This window comes from Crocodylus porosus, unplaced genomic scaffold (assembly GCF_001723895.1).
Source record: "Crocodylus porosus isolate Cpor-Errol unplaced genomic scaffold, CroPor_comp1, whole genome shotgun sequence".
NCBI classification, from domain to species: Eukaryota; Metazoa; Chordata; order Crocodylia; family Crocodylidae; genus Crocodylus; species Crocodylus porosus.
In genome coordinates, this window is record NW_017728926.1 from 16,368,010 (window position 1) to 16,390,856 (window position 22,847).

The 22,847-nt window shown below is 58.4% G+C and overlaps 1 protein-coding gene across 7 annotated transcripts in view; it reads right to left on the reverse strand.

The window, feature by feature from the left end:
• AGRN (agrin) overlaps positions 1-22,847 on the reverse strand; it is a 158,846-nt gene that overhangs the window by 17,618 nt on the left and 118,381 nt on the right. For all 7 annotated transcript variants that reach the window (XM_019541616.1, XM_019541615.1, XM_019541609.1 and 4 more), the window contains 16 exons: positions 21,752-21,973; positions 18,172-18,366; positions 16,453-16,653; positions 14,084-14,229; positions 13,472-13,577; positions 13,074-13,187; positions 11,834-11,998; positions 10,272-10,415; positions 9,687-9,811; positions 9,190-9,295; positions 8,591-8,980; positions 8,000-8,134; positions 6,397-6,524; positions 3,929-4,043; positions 3,462-3,581; positions 1,286-1,639 (listed from right to left, as the gene is read on the reverse strand). In XM_019541616.1, the coding sequence (XP_019397161.1) occupies positions 1,286-1,639; positions 3,462-3,581; positions 3,929-4,043; positions 6,397-6,524; positions 8,000-8,134; positions 8,591-8,980; positions 9,190-9,295; positions 9,687-9,811; positions 10,272-10,415; positions 11,834-11,998; positions 13,074-13,187; positions 13,472-13,577; positions 14,084-14,229; positions 16,453-16,653; positions 18,172-18,366; positions 21,752-21,973 (2,766 nt within the window). The remainder of the gene's footprint in view (positions 1-1,285; positions 1,640-3,461; positions 3,582-3,928; positions 4,044-6,396; positions 6,525-7,999; positions 8,135-8,590; positions 8,981-9,189; positions 9,296-9,686; positions 9,812-10,271; positions 10,416-11,833; positions 11,999-13,073; positions 13,188-13,471; positions 13,578-14,083; positions 14,230-16,452; positions 16,654-18,171; positions 18,367-21,751; positions 21,974-22,847) is intronic.

A 22,847-nucleotide genomic window follows, 5' to 3' on the forward strand; every position in this document is an offset into this window, starting at 1 on the left:
AGGGGTGAGGTGGGGAAGAGGCAGAGAGAAGCCCCGATGGGAATCTGAGAACGAGTCCACCCTTCCTGCGCCTCTGTGGGCAGAGGGCTCCCGGCGTGGGAGGTGTCTGAACTCACGGCTGGAGGAACAGAGCTTGCTAACCCCCTCTGATCTCCCCAAGCCGCAATAGCAGCACATGCCACCGGCCTCGTGACCAGTGCCCCAAGCCACGAAGATCATCCGCGGCCCTAGAGCTCAGTTCCCCTCTGATATTTGGCTCCAGTCTCCTCTTCTTCGCTCTCACCCCACTCCTTCCTGCTGGACCCATGTGCATCAGTGCCAATTGCCATCCTGCCTCCCTGTCACATCCACATTTCACTGTGCCATTCCTCATAAATCACTCACTGCCTCTTAGATAGTTATATCTCTGCTCCCAGGGCCCCATGCAATAGGTCCGCAGCCATCACTCCCTGTACTCATTTATGGCAGCTGAGATTTTCAAAGGGACCCGGGGTGGCAAACCTCTATTAGAGTTAACAGCACTGGACATCCTTGTGCAGCAGGCAGCTTTGAATGCTGCAGCGAGGGGGCTTGGCTTCCTGGGAATCAACCCTTTCTAACCACCCAGCCTTGAAACATGATGCCAACCTGCCACTGCGAGCTGCCAGCCAGTATGAGCAGCTTTGGTGGCCAATACACAGCTGTCTATTAAGCAGCATTGATCCTGACCATGCTATGGGAGCACTGTCGTCAGCTGTCGCTCTCAGACCATCCTCAGCGACTGAGATCAGCCTGGGGTGAGATGCCAGAGGCTCTCAAGCCTCGTGCTTCAGGGTATGTTGCATCCCCGGTGGGGTCAGGAAGGGACTACTGCCAGCTCCCTCCTTCTCCAGTGCTGATGTACTTCTAATGAGGTGCATTATGAAGGAAGGGGGGTCTGCAAGGCACTGGGTTATGTGGCCACTGGGCTATTCCAGCATTGCCTTTCTGATAGCTTCCTACCTGCAGTGCTCTGGGGGGTAGATGAAGCACTGAAGAAAGAGGCTTGTGGGGAAGTGGGACCACTGTTTCAAATCTGGGCTCATCAGGAAGAAAAAATGAGTGTGCAATTCCTGCCCCGTGCACAAGCTAAAAGTTTGGAGTGTCTCAGCTTGCTGCTGCTTACTAGGCATTATGAGGCTGGGTTTCCAGAGGGGCTGAGCCCCACTGTCTCCAGGCTAGCTTAGTGGAGGGGGGGATGCTCAGGACCTCAGACGCACAACATAGGCAGGCATGGCCCCCCACCCAGACAGTGGAAGCCACGTACACTTCTCACACACAGCGCCTCCCTTTCCCACCGGGCAGCTGCAGGTGAACTCTTTCCCATCGTCCTCGCAGGTGCCGCCATGCAGGCAGGGGTGGGAGTCACAGGGCCGGGCCGGCTTCTTGGTGGCCGGGGGCTGGCGCGTGGGTTTCCTCCTGGTGGTGGCTGGCACGGTGGCAGTGGGTCTCCTGGTGGTGACGGGTGCCGCCAACTTGCTGCTGGGCCGCCCCATGGTTTCTGGGCGCAGGACGTGGGCGGTGGTGGTGGTGGCGGTGGTGAACCTCCGCGTGGTGGCGGGCGCCATGGTGGTGGCGGTGGTTGTAGTGGTCGTGGTGGTGAAGAGCCTGGGGATCCAGTCTGGAACACAGCACGGGGCACACTCAAGAGGAGCCCAGAAACCCAATGCACCCCTGAGGGAGGTGGGACACCCGGGCTCGATTCCCTAGGAGCCAGGACTGCAGGGTTCAGCTCCTGGCTCTGGGGAGGGGGTGCCTCATAGGAACAATAAGGCACTGGCTTCTCTCCCTAGCTCTGATGACGATCCCCCGTGTGATTGTCAAGTAAACCATCTACTTGCCTGCACTTCAGCTTCCCCATCTGTAACATGGGGTCAATGCTCAAGGGCCGACCCTTGAGCTCCTTTCACAAGGGTGAATCCATTCATCTTGGCTCTCTCAGGCAAGGAGGATCCTACACAAGGCTGCTGCTGATGGTGGCTGGAGCCTGTTCTCCACCCCCGCAAGCAGGAGAAGGCCCACCCCTGGGTCTCAACCCCTCACTGCTGCCCCTCTCCCTGTGCCGCTAACAAACAGCTCATTAGCTGAGAGCCCTTCACAAGGGTTCAGGAGGCTCCAGCTGCCGTCTGGTCCAGCTGGGGAGCTTGCAGCTTGTAAGTGCTACCTACACAGCCATCCCCAGGCTGTCTACTGCATTCGTGCTTCCTTACACCCCTCCTCCCTGGCACAGCCATAGGAAATCAATTGTTCCTGTTCATCAGCACCATGCCCTGGGGGTGGATCAGCTGTCTTCCTTGCCCTGCAGTGGCAGGGAGGCAGCTGCCGCGGGGCACATCTTAAGATGAGGCAGGCACTTCAGTGCTGCGGCTCAGCCCCTGGGTAGCAACTTCACATCACACCTGCTACCTGCAAAGTGCAGGAGGCAGGCGGCTGGAGGAGGCTGACATCCTTTGCCCCAGGGGACTGGCAGGCAATTATTATATGGGGCGCTCTGTTCAGATCCTCAGTGGGTGTCAATGAGCCCTGCAGTCAAGGGAGCTGCAGCAGTCCCAGCGGAGGGCTATGGGGCCTGGGGAACATGACTTCTGAGGAGGGGCTGAGGGAACTCGGTTTATTTAGTCTGGAGAAGAAAAGACTGCGATGGGATTTAATAGCAGCCTTCAACTACCTGCAAGGGTGACTACAAAGAGGGTGGAGCTGGGCTGTTCTCAGTGGTGACAGATGACAGAACAAGGAGCAACAGGCTCAAGCTGCAGCAAGGGAAGTTTAGGTTGGCTATTAGGAGCCACCTAATATTATAAGTTTATATACTATGTAAGTTTACAACCTAGATAAGTTTAGGTTGGATATTAGGAACCACCTTGCTAGGAGGGTGGTGAAGCACTGCAACAGGTTACCCAGAGAGGTGGTGGACTCTCCATCCTTGGAGGTTTTTAAGACCTGGATAGACAAAGCCTTGGCTGGGATGATCTAGCTGGGCCTGGTCCTGCTTTGAGCAGGCGGTAGGACTAGATGTAACCTCCTGAGGTCCCTTCCAATCCTTGATTTTATGATCAATCCACAGCGCCTAAGGACCTGGCCTGGAATTGCTGGCAGTTAACTGGGGCCTAGGTGCAATTTTTATTGCAAGGCACTGAATGCAAGCCTGGAGGCTGGGGAGAGCAGAAGTCCTGGGAGCAAAGCGGTGCAGCCTCCCGTGTCCCCAAGATCTGTCTCGCACTCCATTAGAGTCCCCATCCCAAGAGCTCTGTCCTTCGGGATGAGACACGTGCCAGTCCCCAGCTATGAAAGATAATGTGCTGTAAGGGGTGTCTGATGAGCTCCTGCTGGGGATGACAGGGAACAGGCCAGGCCAAAAGGAGCCTTGCTTGTCTTTAGAAGTCCAAGCTGGGCAGAGGCCAGAGAGCAAGGCAGGCCCATGAAGCATGGTCAGGGGAGCTCACCGAAGTCCATGAATTTGACATGATCCTGTTGCGGCTTCTTCACCAGGATGGTCTTCTTCTTGGAGGCTTTGATCTGCTTCAGAAGGGCCTTCTGGACGTCGGCCGCTGTGTAGGACGTGGCTGCTCGGAAGGGGGATAGGAAAAAGCGTGAGGCTGCCATGGCTCTCTAGCATCCTTCCCTCTGATACAAGCCCCACGGAAGCAGCCGCATCAAAAGCCTTTTTTATCCCCAGCCCCACAGTAGATCTCCAGGCTGCTCTGTGCCACTTGGACTGTGGCCCTCTCTGTGCCATGCCAGCTGCCTTGGCTGGACAAAAGGCACATCCTCAGTACTTTTATTTAATGAGGCCCTTTCATGTCCTCCAGCTCAGGCTCGCTCCTCAGGTGAGCCACAGCCCTGGAGCAACACTTCTGGCAGGCAGAGCCAGAGGTGGGAGCCCGCAGGGGCGGGAGGGAGCTGCTCTCACCTGGATCAAAGTGGGACTCGACGATGACACGGACGGCATTGCTCTGACCCAGGTCCCTCACGCGGATGCTCTTGAAATCCCTCTTGACATCAGAGTTGCGGAAAAGCTCGTCCAGCTAGATGGGAGGGAGAGAGGCAAAGCAAAGGAGGGACCAGGGCGGGGGAGAGTGTTTAGCATCAAGATCCAGGCCCAGATCTTGGTTCTGATGCAATAAAGTCCATGTTTCCACCCCCTCCAGCTGCGTTTCAAGTCTGAGCCTTTGCTGATCATGCACAGCCCCAGCCACTGTGACATATTGGTGCCTACGGATCCTTGCGCTACCCGAGGCCCCGCTGGACAGCCCTTGGTGAGAGGTGCCCCTGCCCTGTGGGGCTTACAGATCTCTGGTGAACAGAGGAGACAGACCGAGGCTGGGGGAAAGGGAACGTCCCCGTGTTTCAGCAGTCCCGTGCCTCGCGGGATGCTCCAAGAGGCCAAAACAGGCTCGGCATCTCTCCAGATCTGTCTAGGTGTCTTTCCATCCTGAGAACAGAACTGATGTCTTCTCAGTGCCACACCGCCCTCCGCTCTGACCAGCCCGGAGGTGCCCAGAGGGCTGCCACCACTGCATGGGCACAGACCCGCAGCGAGAGAGCACAGCCCCTGCCCCACCACTCGACCCTAATACCTCCACGTGGCAAAGGAGGTGGTTAATACCTGCAACAGGACACACATTAACAAAGGGCAGCAGGAGTCTGGGATGGCAGCCTCAGGAACCCTGGGTTTTAGTCTGTGAGGTACAAGGCCAGGCAGCCACTCTGTACCTCGATTTCCCCATCTATAGGATGGGTTGATGAGCCCCGCTTCTGAGATGGTATCTGTTTTGGGGCGTGAGGATGCTTTGAGATCCGAGATGGAGGTCTCTATTATGCTTCAACCTACTGATGCTGCTAAGTAAAGGGGTTTGCTTAGCCAGTGGCCATGAGTTACACCAGGGCTAGAAGGGACCTCATGAGTCCTCAACTCCAACCCCTTGCCCGGATAGGGGGTTCGCTGCTCCTAAACCAACCCTTACCACACCAGCCCACCCAGCCTCTTCCTGACAGTCTCCAATGATGAGGAGGCCCCAGCTCCCCATGTCCCATTGTCCTGATACTCTTACCATCTGGGATCTGTCCCTGAGTTTGATCTCAATTTACTTTTAAGTCAGGGCTTGGCCTGGGAATTGCTTGGCTGTGGGGTCCTAAGAGAGGGCAGGCACGACGCCTCAAACTCTGTTGTTCTTTCTCTTCTTCCTTTGTTTCTCCACCCCCCCGTGCCCCACTCCTATACCACACACCATATGGCCCATATGTTGAATGCACATCTGCCAATATGACTGTACCAAGCACTTGCCAATCTGGAAGTACAGACTGGAACGGTCTCTCCATGCTAAACATGTTGATCCCCTTCCCAAAGACGCTTACGTTTGCTGAGCCACACAGCAGGCTCCGGTGCAATGTTGCTACCCCATCACATGTTGCCTCGCACACGCAAGGGGACCTGCCAAGCCAGCGCTGTCTAGCCGAGAGCTCGCAAAGGAGCAGGCATCACGAGCATGCGGCGCTGTGACTGTAAGATGCCATGAAAGTAGGGAACGTATTCACTAGGTGGGGGTGGGCTTCCTGGCTGAGCTTCAAAGGCAAAGTATGGAGAGAAGCCTGGCAAGCTGGGCTCTGAACCATTTTCTAAGGGTCTTTCATTAATGGAAATACACTAATGGAAGACAAGAGGCCCAAAGCTTTGGGGTATCTATGCAGGGTATCTGCATAGGGTATCTATGCAGCTCCATGAACCTCATCCCCTGCTGCCCCTGAACTTGGAGATGCTGAAACTTCCAGGCTTTGTGGTTTAAACCCATCTTTAACTATAACGTGGGTCGACTTCCACCTGAGGATCTCCAAATACTTTGCAGAAGGTGCATGGCTCTCACCGTTCCTATTTCGGAGAGACGCATGTTGATGGATGATGTGGCCAGAGCTGCACAAAGAATCAAGGGCAGGGCCAGGAACAGATGCTGAGTCTCAGTGCACTTCCCTGCCCACCTGCCAGCTCCGTCCTTCCAGTTACAATGGGCCGTGTTTACCCCGGGGGAAGGCAACATGGAAGGCACCAGAGCACCAGGCCTCACCCAAGACCTGCTGGCAGGGTGGAAATGCAAAGCTTTCTCATAGTGGGGCTGGCACCTCCAAGGCAGTGGATAGCAGGGGCAGGACCAGAGGGGTGTGTCCAAAGCAGACTGACTCCAAAACCCTTTGTTTCTATCACCTGAACTGAAAGCCTCTTTGCTCCCACTTGCAACAAGGCTTGGGTGCTGCTGTGCATGGTCCGAAAGACTGCACCTATGCCATGGCAGTGCAATAAAGGCCGTTCGGCCACTGCACTCTGGACAAAGGAGGCTGCCTCCTCCCTCCTGCCAAAACTAAGTCAGGCCCCAGGGGTTGACTCACCGCACTCTCGATGCTCCGGGCAGTTTCCCCGAAGAGCTCCGATTTGGGGTCGGCCATCTCGGGCGTGTAGAACAGCTCCTGGCCCTCCACCTCCTCTAGGATGAGTACTCCTTGGAAGACCTTGGTGGCTGCGGGAGGACGGGGCAACAGAAAGGAGACGAAACAAATTTGTTAAGCAGGCAGGTTGGATGGGGGTTGCTAGTGTTCAGTCCCTGTGGGGGAGTGGGTATGGCAGTGTGGGGATAGTGCCAGGCCTTGGGTTAGTCTGGATGGGTCTGGAGAGCGCTATGGAGGATTAGTATCGGAGGGTGCTGGAGCAGGTGTGTCAGATGGCAAAGACCAGGCTGGAGATGGCAGGTTTTACCATACGGTTTCCTCTGAGCTCCGGCCCGGATAGCAGCCGCCCTGGACCGGCTGAGTAACAAGAGAGATACGTTAGCCAGAGCAGGACACAGTCAACAAGGTAGGATCCAACGCATGCATGCAACACGGGGTCATCCCCGAGGGAGCCGGGCCCCTGGCAGGGATGGGTGCTCTCCTGAAGTGGGGGCAAGCAGGCACCCTGCCGAGAGATCTGGGGTCTGGCACCTCCCACAGAGCCCAAAATGGGAGGAAGGGAGCTATAACTGGAAGGAATCACAGAAAATGAGGGTTGGAAGAGACCTCCGGAGCTCACATCTAGTCCAACACCTGCTCAAAGCAAGACCATCCCCGAGGACCGCAGGGACGTGTGGGTACCAGGAGAGAATCGGGAAGTGACCCTCCGCCGCTGGCATGGGTGTGGGCATTGCAGACAACGCCACCAGACAGGGGAGTCTCTGTCTGCAGAGAGGAGAAGGGGAAGCCCCCAGGGCACGTGGTGTCTTGGGAGGATTGTAGTAGGCACCAGGGAGTCAGTCACGTGGAACGAGCCTGGTGAGGGAAGCCTGTTTACTGGGGCACACGCGTTGGGGCTGTGCAGACCTGCGTGCCGCACCGAGCACCCAGCTGCCACACTGCGAGGCACAGGGCAGCATCTCGGGGCAGGGCAGCATCTTGCTCTTTGAGGGTAAGGAGGATGCCATGGAGGTCACGGGAGCAGTGCTCTCCCTGGGCTTGGGCCATAAGTGGTGACCCCTCACCCCAGCCTCAGCAGAGTCAATGAGCAGCTGCCCACCTCACACCAGAGGGCACTGAGCTGGATACAGACACCTATATCATGCCCTCCTCTCCTTTTACTGCCACCTCGCTGCCCCAAACGGACAGGCCCTGCAAATCAGTCTGTTCAGGCTACTTCAGATGCATCCAAAGCCAAGCATCCCCTTACAGATGGCATCCCGCCTCTCTTCTGGGCACAGGGGTCTCTAGATAGACCCCCTTGGCATCCTGCAGTGGGTGTGAGGGGGCTTTCATGTTCAAGACAGCAAAGCCGATGCTGTACGCTCCCGCCGGCAGACCCCATGGCGAGACACATTGCCAGAGAAGCGGGCAGCAGCGCTCAGCACCAGCTTCCCCTCCTGGGCGGGTCTCAGAGGCAGCTCCACATTGTGTGCCCTAGTCTGGAAAGGACTGTGGCTTTATATCTCGTGCCCACCCCAGGGGAGCTCAAGGGACATCCACTTACCAGGACAGTTGCTCCCTTCTGCATCGATGGCGGCTGTCTTGCCATCAGAGCAGCAGCCCAGAGGGGTATTAAAGCAGGTGGCTCTTTCAATGGCTGGAGTGGGTGTAACTTGGCTTTCCTCTGGCTCCTCTTCTCCTGCATGGGATTAGGGAGAGTGCAGGCAGCTCAGAGATGGGCTCTGCCACCAGCTCAGACTGTCTCCCACCCACAGTCCGAGCTCCAAACACCTCCCGGACCCCGGACATGTGTCGAGGCTCGTGGGGGGTGCAGCCCTGGGGATGGTCAGGTAGCCCCTGCCCGTGCTGCAGGAGACCCTTCCACGCCCAGGCTGCTGGATGGGGGACCTTTCAACATCACTTAAGCCCTGCCTCCAGCTTGGCCCACAGCCCCATTCCCTCCTCGGGCAGGGGGAGCCAGAAGCTGTGGTGGGCGTCGGGACTGCGAGGAGAGAGAGGGAGCGCTGGTCCAGCATGCAGCCCTGGGCTAGCTCTAGCCACACCAGCTCTAATTAGGGCTTTTCATCCAGAGCAGTCATTGAGGAGGAAGCAGAAGGGTTGATCACCCGAAAGAGTTTGAGCAGGAGGCGCTGACCTGCAGAGCCGGCTCCGCTAGCTTCCTGGTCCCCGCTGATGCCCATCTCCTGGTCTCCGCTGCCTTCTGCGCTGCCGGACTCAGCGAAGGCAGGCTGGATGGTGGCTGGGACCACCGGAGCAGTCAAGATGGGGTGGACAGTGGTTTTGCGAAGGCCGTGCATGATCCAGGGAGTGGTGGCTGGCCGAGCAGTGGTTATCCGTCTGGTAGCGGGATGGCTTCTCGGAGTGGGACTCGCCTCCACCAGCAGGGACCCGGTGAGTTTCTCCGTGGAGTCGGGGGCCCGAGTGGCGAGCTGCAGAGGCGGGGGGAGGAGGAGTCTGTCCAGGGCCTGCGTGGGCACGGGCAGCGGTGTGGGAGGCAAGGTGTGACTCGCGGGAGTGATGGACTCTGGAAGGGATGCAGCAAAAGGAGGTGGTTACAAGGGGAAGATTGGGCAGGGCCCCACGACGGGGTCTCAGCTACGCAGGGCTCCCGCATCCGCTTCAAGCCCTGCTTTGCCATTGCAGGGGCCAGTGGGGAGGGATGGATGGCATTAGGACAGTTGGAGGTAACGCTGGCACTTCCCGCCTGGGGAGCTAGAGCAGAGAGAGACTCACCATGGCACTGTCCGGCGTGCTTCACCGTGATGATCTGCGCTTGCCGGCACGCAATGGTCTTCAGCTGGCACTGGTCACCGTAGGTGACACCGTCAGAGCCGCACACCTGGGAGGGGAAGGAGAGAGCCAGGGGCTACTGGAGAGCAACTGGAGAGCCTGGCACCTCCTCTTAGCCCTTCCTGCCTACGGTAGACCCCACCTGTGAGGCCCCGGGTGGTAGGCCTCTGGAAAAAAGACCCCTCTCCAAATATTCATTGGAGGGGTAATAGCTGGCGGGTCCTACTTGGCATCTCCCTGAGGAGAAAGCAGCTCTCCTGCAGCAGGGACTCTCCGGGAAATCCCTGCCAGTCTAGGAGGCTGCCTAGATAGCTGGCATCATGCTCCAGCTCCAGCTGGCAGAGACACCAGACTTCATGCTGCCTTGGCCTGGCCCAAGAGGGCTGGCAGAGGGTCCAAATGCCTGCAGCTCAGCCCCATGCCACAGTCCCCCCCTTTACCTTGGTCATGTTGGCCTCTGTACAGAGTGGGGATGGGCATTCACAGTGGGCAAAGCCATTGACCTCCACGCATGACGCCCCGAACTCGCAGATCATCTCATGGCAGGATTTTGGTGCCGATGGGTCTTGTGGGGAGGATGAAGAAAAAGAAGCAAGTCCAAGGCACTATAAATATGCATGACACAAGGAGCTCCCCCCTCCCTGCCCTGGCTGTGGGCACACCTCTGCCAGGCGCTATGTAGGGACATTTTGCTCAGTGCTACCAAGAGCACGTGGCAGACTTGCTCTGGCTCCGCAGAGAGGGAAAGGTCAATGATCTGGGGCAGCTTATTGTCATGAGCACACGGGCCTACAGATATCCAGGCTGTGGATGGCCATAAAATCCAGGAAACTCTGCTCTGAAGGCCAAGACCCCAGCTGCCGGGCTAAGACAGAATCGCTGATGGCAGCAGGAGTAGTAGGGCTTTTATCTATACATGAGCAGTCCAGGAGAACCAATATGCTCATGAGCCACCCCATCACCCAGTGACCTGGGATTTCCTTCTCGAGGGAAGACGCCGTGGGCCGAGTGGCTCTTTGCCTCACCTTTCTCACAGCCAGTCATGCCCAGCTTGCTGCCATTGGGGCACTGGTTGCATTTCATGCCGGTGATGCCCGTCTTACAGGAGCAGAGTCCAGTCATCTGCTCGCAGTCATCACGGACGGAGCCCACCGGGTCGCAGTTACAAGCTGTGCGAGGAGGAAATAGGGACATGGGAGGAGGAGGGAATGGAGCACACAGTTCACAATATTGGGCCTCCTCTAACGATGCTTTGCATCAGTGACCCAGGTGTCCTGGATCTTGGTACTGTGCACTGGCCTGGGCTTCTAGGGGTCTGGATCCCACATTACCTCCAGAACCTCACTCCCATTAACACCTAAGGGCCCTTTACACTGACCTGATCATTGCATTTGCATTTACTTGCAGCAAAGTGTAAAGGGGTCTTGTGCTAAAGGGGGCCCTAGGTTTTTTCCATCATGGGACTGTTACAAGGTCTTTGTTTGATCTTAGTGACACAGGCCAGAGAAGTTTTACCCACCAGTTCCTGCACACTGAGGCTTTGCTACTACATAAAGATACCCCATCTCAGAGTGAAGCCTCCAGCTGGTAAAGGACTGACCACAGCCATGGTCCAACCGTTTATGACTTTCCCTGTGACAGTCTGGCATCTTCTGTTCTGTCTGAAATGTCCTGGCACTGATTTCCAGCTGCTGGGTGTCGCTGTGCCTTTGCCCAGACTAACATTTTCGCCCAGAGCCCAGGAGAGGAACCCAGGCGTCCTGCCCCTCCCAGCCCTAAGCCTGAATTGCAGAGCCATCCTTCCTCCCGCTGAACCGCCGAGTGGCATTTGGAGCTGCTGCCTGCAATCTCAGAGCCTCCCCCTGGGGAAGGGCTTAGGCCAGGTAGAAGCAGGAGACCTATCTATCACCCTGCAGAGAAATGGCTCCATAACTCAGGGAACGCGACAGGTGGAAACACATTCTCTGTTGTTTGCAGTCCCTTCCACATCACTCCTCTCCCCCCGCTCGAGCGGTCCTCTCCCTGCTTGGCACATATTGATTTTCTTGCCCGTGTCTCCAATGGAGCTTGAAATTAACACGGCTTTTGTGGTTTACTTCCTCGTTTGCACGTGGGCATCGCCGCCGATGTCGGCACAGATCGGGGAATGGCCCCTGCTGCTTTAGGCCTGGCAGGAACATGGGGCAGGAGGGGCCCGGGCCTTGGGGGGACAGTGCATCAACTCCTGCGTGCGGGCGCCTGAGTGCAACCTGACACAGAGCTGGAGAGCATCCGGCATCCGTGTCGGGACGTATCCCCAGAGCTCCAGCCCCCAGGAGGGCTGCAGGATGGCTGAGACTGCAGTGGAGTTGAGGAAGGCCCCTCGTGCCACCTTGCACTCCTTTTACGCAGAGAAGTCTTACGCAACATTGCAATGGGAACGATCCAAATCAGAGACCTGGGCCCCACCTGACCTCTAACCCTGCGGTCTAGGGAGAGACATGACAGGTTGTGTGCGATTTCATAGGGAGCTTGGGGGTCCGCGGGGCAGCTGGGGAAGGGTTACCACACGTGCGCAATGGGTGCCGCGCGTCCCCCCGGCACTCACGGGTGCAGCCGCTCTTGCTGTCGGTGACGATGCCGCGGAAGTTCCAGAAGCCGGGCTCGCAGCGGTCGCACTTGAGGCCTCCCACGCCGGGTTTGCAGGAGCACTGGCCGGTGGTGGGGTCGCAGGCCCCCCCATAGGAGCCGTAGGCATTACACTGGCAGGTGCCTGCCGGAGTGACAAAGAGACCTCCACCCCTGAGTCCCGAGGAGCCAGCATCCCCAAGCAGGGGTGGACGGATGTCCCAATCTGTGCCGGACCCCGGATGGAGCTGCACGGGGCCGTATGTGCAACTAGACCCTGTGATCCTATGATCCCTGCTGACTTCCTGCCCCTGGGGCAGGGGGCTGGACTCGATGATCCTCCGGGGTCCCTTCCAGCCCGAATGTCTATGAAATCTATGAAGCTGGGATGGGACCACTGTTGCAGACCTGGTACCAGGACACCGAGCAATGCACTGGAGTGCCCAGTGCCTCCCACCGGCCCCAGCCATACCCTTCCCCTTAAGATTTTCTTCCTAATGATGGGAAGAGTCAAAACCTCAAGGTCTCTTGTACCCCCTTTGTTTGCCTCGGTCTCTGTACCCCAGGGAAGATCCATTAGGAATTATTTATTGGGAATGCTATGGAGGGAAAAGAATAAAGACAGACAGTGATGCCCTGGTACCCCTGGGGATGAGGAGCAAAGATGCCCGAGGAGATGGTCGCCTGAACACCTTGAGCGAGCAGGGGCTGAGGAACAGGAGCAGCCCAGGAGCTGTCCTCCCTCTGCCCTGATGGTACCAGAGACAAGGGAATAAACAATCTCTGGGGCAGGGAATAAATATGTGCCGAAGTGCTGAATTCAGCTGCGCCGGATAATTGCATCTTGATTTATGCTCCTGCCGCCGACACAAGGGCATGGGCGGGACGCAAGGTGAAGCGGTGCCCGATTCCACTGTGCGGTGGCCCATCGGGACGTCTCCCTCAGGGGAGGCAGAGCATTGCCGCGAGGGAGGCAGAGAGGGGGTGCAGTCACAGCTGCCGGCCCAGGCTGATGCTAAGGGGTGAAACCTGCCTTGCTCCTGGGGACCCTGAAAGATCTCAGCCTGGGAGCAGGGCATCTCTGGAGGAGATGCCCCGCCATCCCAGGACCTGGTTGCATCTCCATGTGGTCCCTGTCCCTGGTTTCACTGCAAAGGGCCCTTCGGCCTGCTATGGGGGATTCCCAAATTGCTCCCAGGGAAAGGAAGGGTTTCACTCACTTGGGCACCCGGCTGAGCCCACGCCAAGCGCCTGGGTCATGTTGTCAGGGCAGCATCCATACACGGTCTGGCTGCAGTGCAGGGGCACCAGTGGTGGGGGGGTCATCGTGGTGGCTGGGCGGACAGGGAGAGGCAGGTTATGGTGGGGAATGGCCTCAGTGACCCGGTACATTAGGGCAAGACAACAAATGCCAGGAAGCCAAGTGGAGGGCTCTGGGCATCACTGCAGAGGTGACGGGCACAGAAGCAGCATGCAGCTCTGAAATGCCCAGCCCCCAGTTCAGTGCAGCAAGTCACCCACATGGGCTTGTTCAGCATGACAGCCCCTGGTTGCCCTGGGACGGACACAAAGCAAGGAAGGGGCTGGCTAAGGGGGTCCTTGTACAGCAAAGACTCACTGCGGCAGGCTCCTTGCCCGGTGGCGTAGAGGTCCTGGCGTTTCTCACAGCGTGACTTTTTGAGCTCACACTCGTTGGAATAGGTCACTCCGTCGGAGCCGCACACCTGCGTGGAGGAGGACCAGAGCTGAGCAAGGGCAGGGCAGGAGGACGGAGCTTGCTGTCTGCCCTCCCTGCTGCCCCAAGGTGGCTCCATCCCAAGGCTGGCACGGGGCAGGGGAGCTGGGATTCTGCACCTGGCATGAAGGACGTGGTGGGGCCCTGGGTGAAAAGGGAAAGCAGGAGCCTGGACAGAGCAGGGCATGGGCCTCAGTCCTGTTCTCCCCTCTGCAGGGGGGTACAAGGGCTTCTCTTTGTACCAGGCACTGCCTTGCCAATGGGTTGGCGGTGCCTCCATCAGTATCCGTGGGCTCCCCCAAGCTCAGTCCCAAGAAGAGAAGAGGTCTGAAAGACCCCAGTGGGACATTCAAACAGTCTGGAGGAGCTGGGGAGAACTCCCCACCCATCAAGGCTTCCACCTCCTTCTGCCTCCTCCTCGCACCTCCTCACCGCCAAGGCTGGAAGTGCTGGGAGCCCCGCTCCCACCCCCTTGCCCAAAGCCAGGGTGGTTACCGGGCTGCGCGGCACAGCCAAGCAGGTGAAGTCGCACACGCAGCGGTCGTCCTCCATGTCCTCATCCCACAGGCCTCCAAGCCGCCGGCACCGGTCCTGCTCGCACTCCCCGTCGTCTCCGGAGCCAGACCCCCCTGAGCCACATTCTGCGCAGGGGGCGGGGGGATGCAATGAGCCAAGGGGTCCAGGCGCTACCCAAGACAGCCCCACAACTGACTCTGCAGGTGAGGCGGCTCCTAACCCCAACCTGGTCCTCAAGGCTGGAAAGACCCTTCCACAAAGACAGCAGCTGATTCCTGCCCTGCACCCCACGTGGCAAAGGCCAGGAGACAGCAGTGTCTGGAGGTCTCTGCGCTAGGGGCCCTGAATCTGCATGATGGCTTCTCCTCTGCAGCACTGCTGCGCTCTCCAAGCAAGCACGGCTCCGAGCCTGCGTCTCCCCGAGGACCTGCTGGCTACGTGGAAGCAGACCCAGACAAGATCTCCACTCGAAGGAAGAGCATCCAGTTGGCTTCACGGCACTAATCCAGCAGCTGCTGCTCCCTTCTCCTTAACCCAAACTCCCCCCTACGCCCTGGCTGCAGCCGGCAGACAGATTCCTCCTGCTCAGGTGAACACCGAGACCTAGCAGGAGAAGGGCTGGGGCCTGATGTAGTTTGAAGTCTAGTCATGCAGATATTATTGGCTTAGAGACACTTCATGCCATGTATTTAAACTTCCACCCCCCCACAACCTTTCCACGAGACATTCAGAGCTCTGCAGCAAGAGGGAGACTATTGATTTCAAAGACTTTAAAAAGGGGAACCCCCCCATCTTTACTGAGTGATCAAAGGCGGGGAGTTGGCGTCACACAGAGAATTATTCAAGCTCGCCTCCCAGAGGGACAGCAACCTGAAAACCCGAAGGAGAGCTGTGATCAAACACCATGATCTGCCTTCCCCCCTCCCTGGTCCTGCCGCAGCACCAGAGTCCTCGCTGGCTAGGCTACATGTGCAACGAGCTGGCGGGTCTCAGCCCACAGAGTTAGCTCATCACCGGGGCAAGGGGTGGGCAGCTCTTACACTGATTTCCCCCGACACTAGCCTGTAGCTTTTAGGCCCCTGATGAAAAGAACAGGGAAGCTGCAGCCTCATCTGGGGTGGGTGGCTGGCAAGCCCCGAAGAGGCCTGGGGCCAGGAGAGAAGAGGACGCAAGTGCTCTGTAGAGCTGGGGATGCGGGGGCTCATCCTGGACTGAGTCGCTGGGTCCGTGCGCAGGAGGTCAGGAGTGGAATAGCAACGGGAGACTGCAGGGGGTGAAGGGCACGGACAGGTTTTGGGAGCGCGATGCCAGGGTGCGTGGGTCTGGGCTGGGGTGGATACGCAGAGAAGCATGCACTGCTCATCCACTTTCAGGCCTCTCGGGGCCTCGTGTCTGCTGGCCATGAGGATGTGGCTTGTTTGCCGAGACCACCCATGGCATCCTTCCTCGAGCTGCCTACACACAGCCTCCCTCCAGGGCACAAGTGCTGCTGGAACATAGGCCAGGCCCTCGGGCCCCACTCCACGGCGACTGAGAGCAGCGCAAAGTCTCCCATGGGATTTGGCTCAGGCCCTCGCAATCCTGCCTTGATTTGCTGCCGAATGAGTCTCAGCGGCAAAGGCAGCAGCAGGGCAGCCGGTGCCCTGCCACAGTAACGGCTCCGTCTCCTGAAGCCTGGATTGCATGAAGTGAGCAACGAAAACAGAGATCAATCTCTTTGCCTAGGCCAATTAGGCAATGTCGCCTTTCATTACTGCCAGAGAAAAGGACACGGGTGGGTGCTGGGCAGCGAGCAGGATAGAGCACAAGGCGGATAGATAGCATAATGGGGTCCCGGGAGCTGCTCTCCCCCGGTCTTTCCTACCCAAATGCAGGGGGGCTGGACCCAATGATCTGTAAGGTCCCTTCCAGCCCCTACAAACTATGAAACTATGTCTGAGGGGCACAAGCAGGATGTCCCAGCTCCCCTCTCAGCTTCCTCCTGCGGGCAACATGGGGAGCAGAGGCCTCCGTCCATGGTTGGGGTGACTGCTGGGAGATTAATCCAAGCCTTTACATACACTGACCTGACAGCACTCCTGGGTGCCAGGTGGGAGAGAAGAGGAACCCGCCGCGCAGGTGACCCGACAGCGGGTTATGGCAGCCTGGGGCATGACACGGGAGGCTGCAAGCGGCTGAAGCTCTGACATGACCTGTTACTGATGCAGAGCCTGCGTTGGGCGTACGACATAGCAAAGGGGTCAGGGAGGTACAGACTGTGGGCTCGGACCGCGTGCAAAAGGAAACCTCGGTCCCCCCCAGCCCTCCTCACCCACCTCCCCGGAGCCAGAGGTAAAGGAGCCTCCTACCGTCCTCACACGGCCCCGTCCTGGAGACCTCGATGGTCTTCTTCTGCTGGCAGGAGGCCACGTGCAGTTCACACGGGTTGTCATAGGTCACGCCGTCGCTGCCGCACACCGGGGAGAAGGGCTGCCTCTCGCAGCGCGGGCACGCGCACTGCCCGCCCACGCACTTGCTTCCAAAGGAGCACACCGTGCTGCCGCAGGACTCTAGCGGGACCGGGAACGGAGACGGACCAGGAGTCAGGGGCGGAGAGCCTCGGGCTGCCGTCCTGGCCCGTCGGCGCCCCAGAGGAGGGGGTCTACCCGGGAGCTGGCTTGGCTTGCTCGTGGAAGGGGCCGCTTCCTGAGCGCAACCGGAGCAACGCGTGCTGCAGGCGGCCAGCGCCTCTGGACACCGAGCGAACAGCTTGCTCCATCCATTTCCCCCGCACCCCGGGACGCCCGCACACGCTGCATCCGCCCACCGCAGGCTCAGCCCGACAAGGCAGTTGCTGGAGCCGGTCAGACTCGCTCCGAAAGCCGGGAATTGGCTCCGTGCCCTTGGCCCAGCTGTGCAGCATCAGCCCCAGCTGTTCAGAGAGGCATTATGCTGTTCTGATGCCTCGTTTGTTCCAGTGCTGCGTTCAGTCGGCACTTTTTAATTCATTTGGAAATTGGCTCGGCCAGAAGGATCTGCACTGGAGGGAGCTGGGGGAGCAGAGTGCTTGAAAGCTAACCCCGGGGCAGGATGTGCTCCTGCTGCGCTGTTGGTACCAAGGGTCTAGCTCAGCTTGGATCAGGGAATACTCTGCATTTCTGTGGCACCTTCTGTTCCAGCGATCTGGATATACTTGAATGGGACTGGGGGCAATGAAGCGTCTCGATGCCCATGAGGGCAGATACGACCCTTGTTTCACAGCAAGGGAAACTAAGTCATGGGGTCACGGATGAGCTCAGCAAAGCCAGCTCAGGGATTTACACAGCTCCTACTGTAGTGAAGGGGACACCAGAGTCCAAACAGCCACTCTAAAAGACTCAGCTCTGGGGTCCTGGTGAGTGTTAGCATGCAGGTGCTACACCCGGCCTGCAACCTCCACAGTTCAAACCTGCCCTTGCAGGGTGAAACCTGCTCACAAGCATTCAGCTCCTGCTTGAAATGAAAGCCTACGGCTGAGATTTTTGAAGCCAGCCTCGAGGATTTAGACGCATTCACTCCCATCCATATCAATGTGTCTACATCCCTCAGCCCTGGGCTAGGCTTCGTAGCCTCTCTGAGGATGGCTCTCTAAACTTGCTCTGCTAGGATCAGCTGGGATAGTGCCACGGACGCAGAGGAACTGTACTGATTTACATCCATCACGGACCCAGCCTGAGAGGGTGTAAAGGCAGCTTTGGGGTGCTGGGCCTGGAGAGTTACAAATAAAAGAGCCAGGGAGAAACTGCTGGTGATGGGAGCCATGCCATCCACTGGCCCACTCCTGGAGCTGTCTCTGCCCCCCATTGGCACACTGCGAACCTGAAGGCTATGGCTGTAGAGGGCCTGGGCACTTTTATTTAGAAAGCCCTCTAGAAAACAGGCCCTTTAAGAGCTTTCAAGTGAGCCACCCAGCACCCTGGGCACCCGAAATCTCATGACACTCTCAATGCTTCCTTTGCTCAAACCCTCTCTGTTACCAGGGGTGGGGGTGAGGAATGGGACAGGAAGAGCGGGCAGGAAAGGACCGGACCCCCCATCCCCAGACTCACTGCAGTCTCCTTGCGCAGCCACCTGGATGTTGGTCTGCTGGGTGCAGGCCCGGACGTGGAGCTCGCATTCGCTGCCATAGGTGTTGCCGTCGGTGCCGCACACGGGCTGCGAGGAGGCCACGCACTCCGTGGGGCACACGCATCGGCCCGTCTCTGCCTCGCAGATGGCGCCAAACTGGCATTTGCCGCAACGGTCTGAAGAGACAAAACCGCACCCCCGACCGCGGGGCGTCAGGTGGCTGAAATTGCTGGCTCCACAGAATTAGAGGGGCTTGTTAGTTCACACCCACTCACTAACCCCATTCACTGCTGGAATCAACAAAAGGCCATGAACTGAAGTCCCTTGCTCTCCACTGAGCATCACGATAAAACCTTTCCAAGGCTGAAAGGCTCCCGCCTGCCCCTTTGCATTAGCTTTACAGCCGAGAGCTGCATTGGTGCAATGCTGCCCTGTTGCTCTTCCACCTGCAGGGACAGCAGAGGGGATGCCTGTGGGAAGGGGCAAAGAAGTTGTGATGGACCGGGTCCTCCACAGGGACCCCTCAAGCCAACCCATGTGTAACCAAACAGGTCTGAGGGCCCTGGGCCAAGCCTTGCAGCAAAAGGGGACAGCTGAACACACAGGAGGTGCCACTGTCTAACTAGAGTGCCAGATGCAGCTGCTTTCAAGCCCTTTGGCAGCATCTATGCATGCCACCCCTTGGCTCCTGAGCTCGGCCTTTGCTAGGAGACATGGTAATGGGACACAGAGACCATGCGGGATATGGAAATGGGACAGAAAGCCAAAGCTTCCTAATGAAGTGTTAAGGCAGCAGTAAAATGCTCCTGTGGCCTCCACGGACGTAGCCTCACGGGGAACTGAGCAGAGCTTGGGGTCAGAGAAGGAAGAAGAGAGACGCTTGGAAGCAATAACTGCTTGTGAAGTCCATCAGGGGCAGAAGTGATTGTTGATGAGATGTCACCAGAGCTACATGCCATTATGGCTTTGAAATGGGAGGTGGGAGAAGCGCGCAGGGCTGAGTGCAATTATAAGGAGCGAGAAATTAGTCCCAGTATATCAGCGGCTGCAGGGAGAACTGCAGCTCAGCTCAGCTCTGCTCCATAGCGGCTTGCCAGGCTCGTGTTGGGGAGGCAGGGTTTGTACCTGGGAGATCTCCAAGAGGGGCTGAGTAACCTGGAAGTAGCAAGGGGAAGGGAAGCAGGGCTCATCCTCAGCTATGGGTCCAGATGTCCCCAGAGGAAGGGGGGTGCAGAGGCAGCTCTGCGGGTCCCGAAGCTTTTCCAGCCCTGGCTGACACTGGACACAGAAGCCAACGAGGGGCCTTTGGCTCAGTCTCTTGAGGCCCTGACCTGCCCTCTAGACCGTGGACCAGGCTGCGGGCTTGGCTGTCTCCCATCAGGAGAACGATGCACCCTGTCACGTCTGAACACCCAAACGCAGCAGGGAGCCCTGAAATTTGGGGGGTGGGTACCGCTGTGGTGCACAAGCCCATCTCTAGAGGAAACAGAGGTCTGCACATCCCCTGCTGGTGGTTCCCACTTTATCCTAGCAGAAGTGTTTGCTGAGGAGCAGCATCTCCAGGCCAGGACAACGAATGGGCTGGAGGAGCAAGGGGCCCACGCACTACGCTGCCATGAAAGCAGCCTCAGGGCCTGGCAGCACCCAGCCTTCTTCCTCCCAGTGTATTAGGGAAGTCACTGGGGGTGGGAGGGATGCACCAGCTAGTGCTGGGACCTGTCTCCTTCCTCCGCTTGTGTCCTCAGCCTGCGTGCAGAGACGCGGGTCAGAGGGGACGCTTCTCTCCAGACCCCCTCTCTAACAAAGAAGCTGCAGGACAGACCAGGCTCCAGGCAGCTCGTCTCCATTCCAGTAACTCTTGGGTGCTTGGTGATTCAGTGCTTAATTTCCTTCTCCCAATGAGCCTTGCTCTCCCCCCCCACCCCCAATCGATTCACAAGGAATTTGGCTCAGGGAAGATTTTTCTAATCTTTCTTTCACGCAGCAGCTGTTGCTCTGGGTGTGTGGGGGTGGCAGCGCGGCGAGTGATTGGCTAGGGTGTTGCTATCTATAGCGCGTTTCACGTGGCTCACCCGTGGGCTGCAAGGGCAGGAACAGTGGGATCCGTGGACAGACATACCAGTGGTGAGAGGGGCAATTCTGACGTCCCAGAGGCAGTTTGCTTCTGCCCCAAAGCTGGGGGTGCTTCTGTCCCTTCCACCACCCCGTATCAGCACTTCATTTACCCTTAAAACCTGCTACACCCCTGGCCATCCTTCAGCAGTGAGTTCCACAGGTTTTCCTAGCTGGGGAAGCAGCAGCCCCTAGGGCAGGCCAGGCCAGGCCTGGACAAGGCCGTGAGAGGGGTAACCCAGACATCACTCATAGCACAGGAGCCCTGCCTAATAACCTCAGAGGTTTCAACCAGTTCCCCGCAGGCAGGGGAAAGCCCTGTCAGTGGTAAAGCTCGTGAGCGTGCACTACGAGGGGTGGAGGTTTGCAACGTAACAGGGACGGGGACGGGCAGGACACGACACTGTAGGGAGGTCCCAACCCAGCAGATCTGACTGAGGAAGAGGAGGATGCTCTGACGGCCCCGCGTGAGGCTGGCCAAGCGCAGAGACAGCCCTGTCCCCACCGCGCTGGGGCTGGATGTGTGCAGGGTAGCGTTCCCGATCAGCTCCTCGGCCAGGGCCCCTTCTCCGCGTCCGCATACCAAGCCAGGCAGCATCCTCACCCAGATTAGCTTCCTCCTCTCCATTGTCCCTCTGCCTCCTCTGCTGAGCCCGCCTTATTTTTAAGAGAAATAAACCTCCCAAGTGGCAGACTCTAGATAACGATGTCATTATCTCGGCACACTGGGGGGGCCGGCTGCTTCATTATGCGCGTAAGTGGGCAGCGGGCGATCGGTCTTCTCTTGATCCTGCTGCCTTTTACATGCCCCGACGGACGAGGCCCCCCAGCCCACCCACCAGAGCCAGGACGATGCTCCCGCTGATGCAGCGGGGGAACTATGCGTATTGTAGCAGGCAGCACCGGGAGATGGTGCTGCACGGAGATCGCACCCAGCCTCGATCTAGCTGCCCTCACAAGAAACTGGGGCTGTTGGGATCAAAACCTGTGGCAGCTTTCTCTGTAAATAGAGGCTCTTCTGGGCAGAACCTGCCCATGAATTTTGCCTGGCAGCACATCCGAGAAGGGGGAAGCACAGAAAGGAGAGTCCCCAGGCACCATCCTGCGCTGACGGGACTCAGGAGAGGGGTCAGGATGCCAGGGCTTGGGGGAGTGGTGAGTCCTGTGGCCTCCTGAGATGAAAGGGGCTATATGCTAGGGGAAGGCAAAGCCTCTGGAGACAGGAGAGCCCATCACACTCAGGGCTGTGACCTGGGTGGAAGAGCCTGCCCAGTTGGGATGGAGAGCAGCTGTTTTCCTAGCACCACTGCCACTTTAGCTCTGAGCCGCCCCGTTAACCTCCCCTTCTCTTGTCCTCCCTCTATTAATATTCACCTTCAAAGCCAATGCAGTCCCTTTCCCTCCCAGACCCACCGCTGGGTGACTTGGAGGGGTGCGAGCTCCACTCACCGCAGGGCCCTTTGTGCTTGACTTTGATCTCCTTCTTCAGGACGCAGGCCGTGGCACTCAGCTCACAAGGGTTGCCGTAGGGGCGGTTGTCGGTGCCGCAGACGGGGTCGTAGCGGCTTTGGCAGACCTGCTGGCACTCGCACACCGCCTCCTGGTTCTTCACCACGCAGGTGGCCCCAAAGGTGCACTCCACGCTGAGGCAGGGGCTGGGGGTGCCCAGGTCTGCATCGGGGCAGGGGAGAAAGATGCGTGTTAGCCGTGCTCCCGGCCTGGCAATGCTGCGTTTGGCATGGCGTAGAGAGCAAGGCATTGAGGGATGCCAGCCCCGGGCTTGTGCTCACCGTCCCCACCCAGGGCCATGCTGTGCCCGGGGTGCATCTGCGGCCTGCAGGGATGGTGAATGGGCCCCGTGACGTCCATCTGGGTACTTTACACCTCCTGTCACCAGGGTAGCTGAGCATCCTGCAGGGCTCCAGACCCCACCAGTACGGGGTGGCAGCTCCCATTACAGGATGCCCTTGAGCTTCAATTCCCTCCCCAGCTCCCACTCCCATCCAGAGGCAGCGGAGGCACGCAGGGTGGTGCCTGTCACTTGCCTGCTGGTGGCATGGACACCCCACCCCTCTTTCTAATCCAGGTCCTGCCTGTAAGATCTGAACCAAATTGCCAGCTCTGGGGTCAGAGAGAGGCAGGGAGCCCACGACAGGGCCTCTCCCTTGCTTATATCCCCGGTGCACATCCCAGCAGCAGTCCCCAGGGCACCAGAGTCATGCCCTGAATATCAGGGCGAGGGGGCAATCCATCTCTCTACGGCCTCGGAGCTTCGGGCAGCCCCATCCCTTGCCCAGCTCCCTCCCCTGCCAGCACACAGCCCGCCAGAGAGCTGGCTTGTGGTAGCATGGGTGCCCGCATAAGGGTCTTTCTGCCTTCCACCCCCACTATCTGCTTTCTACTTTCTCCCTCCCTTCCTGGGCGGGTAAAAGCTGGGGGCTGCTTCTCCGGCTGAGTCTCATGCTGGCCACAGTTCAGAAGCCAGCGGAGGATGAAGGCAGCTGCCCTGAGGCCACATTGAGACCATCGCTACTAGGTGCAGAGC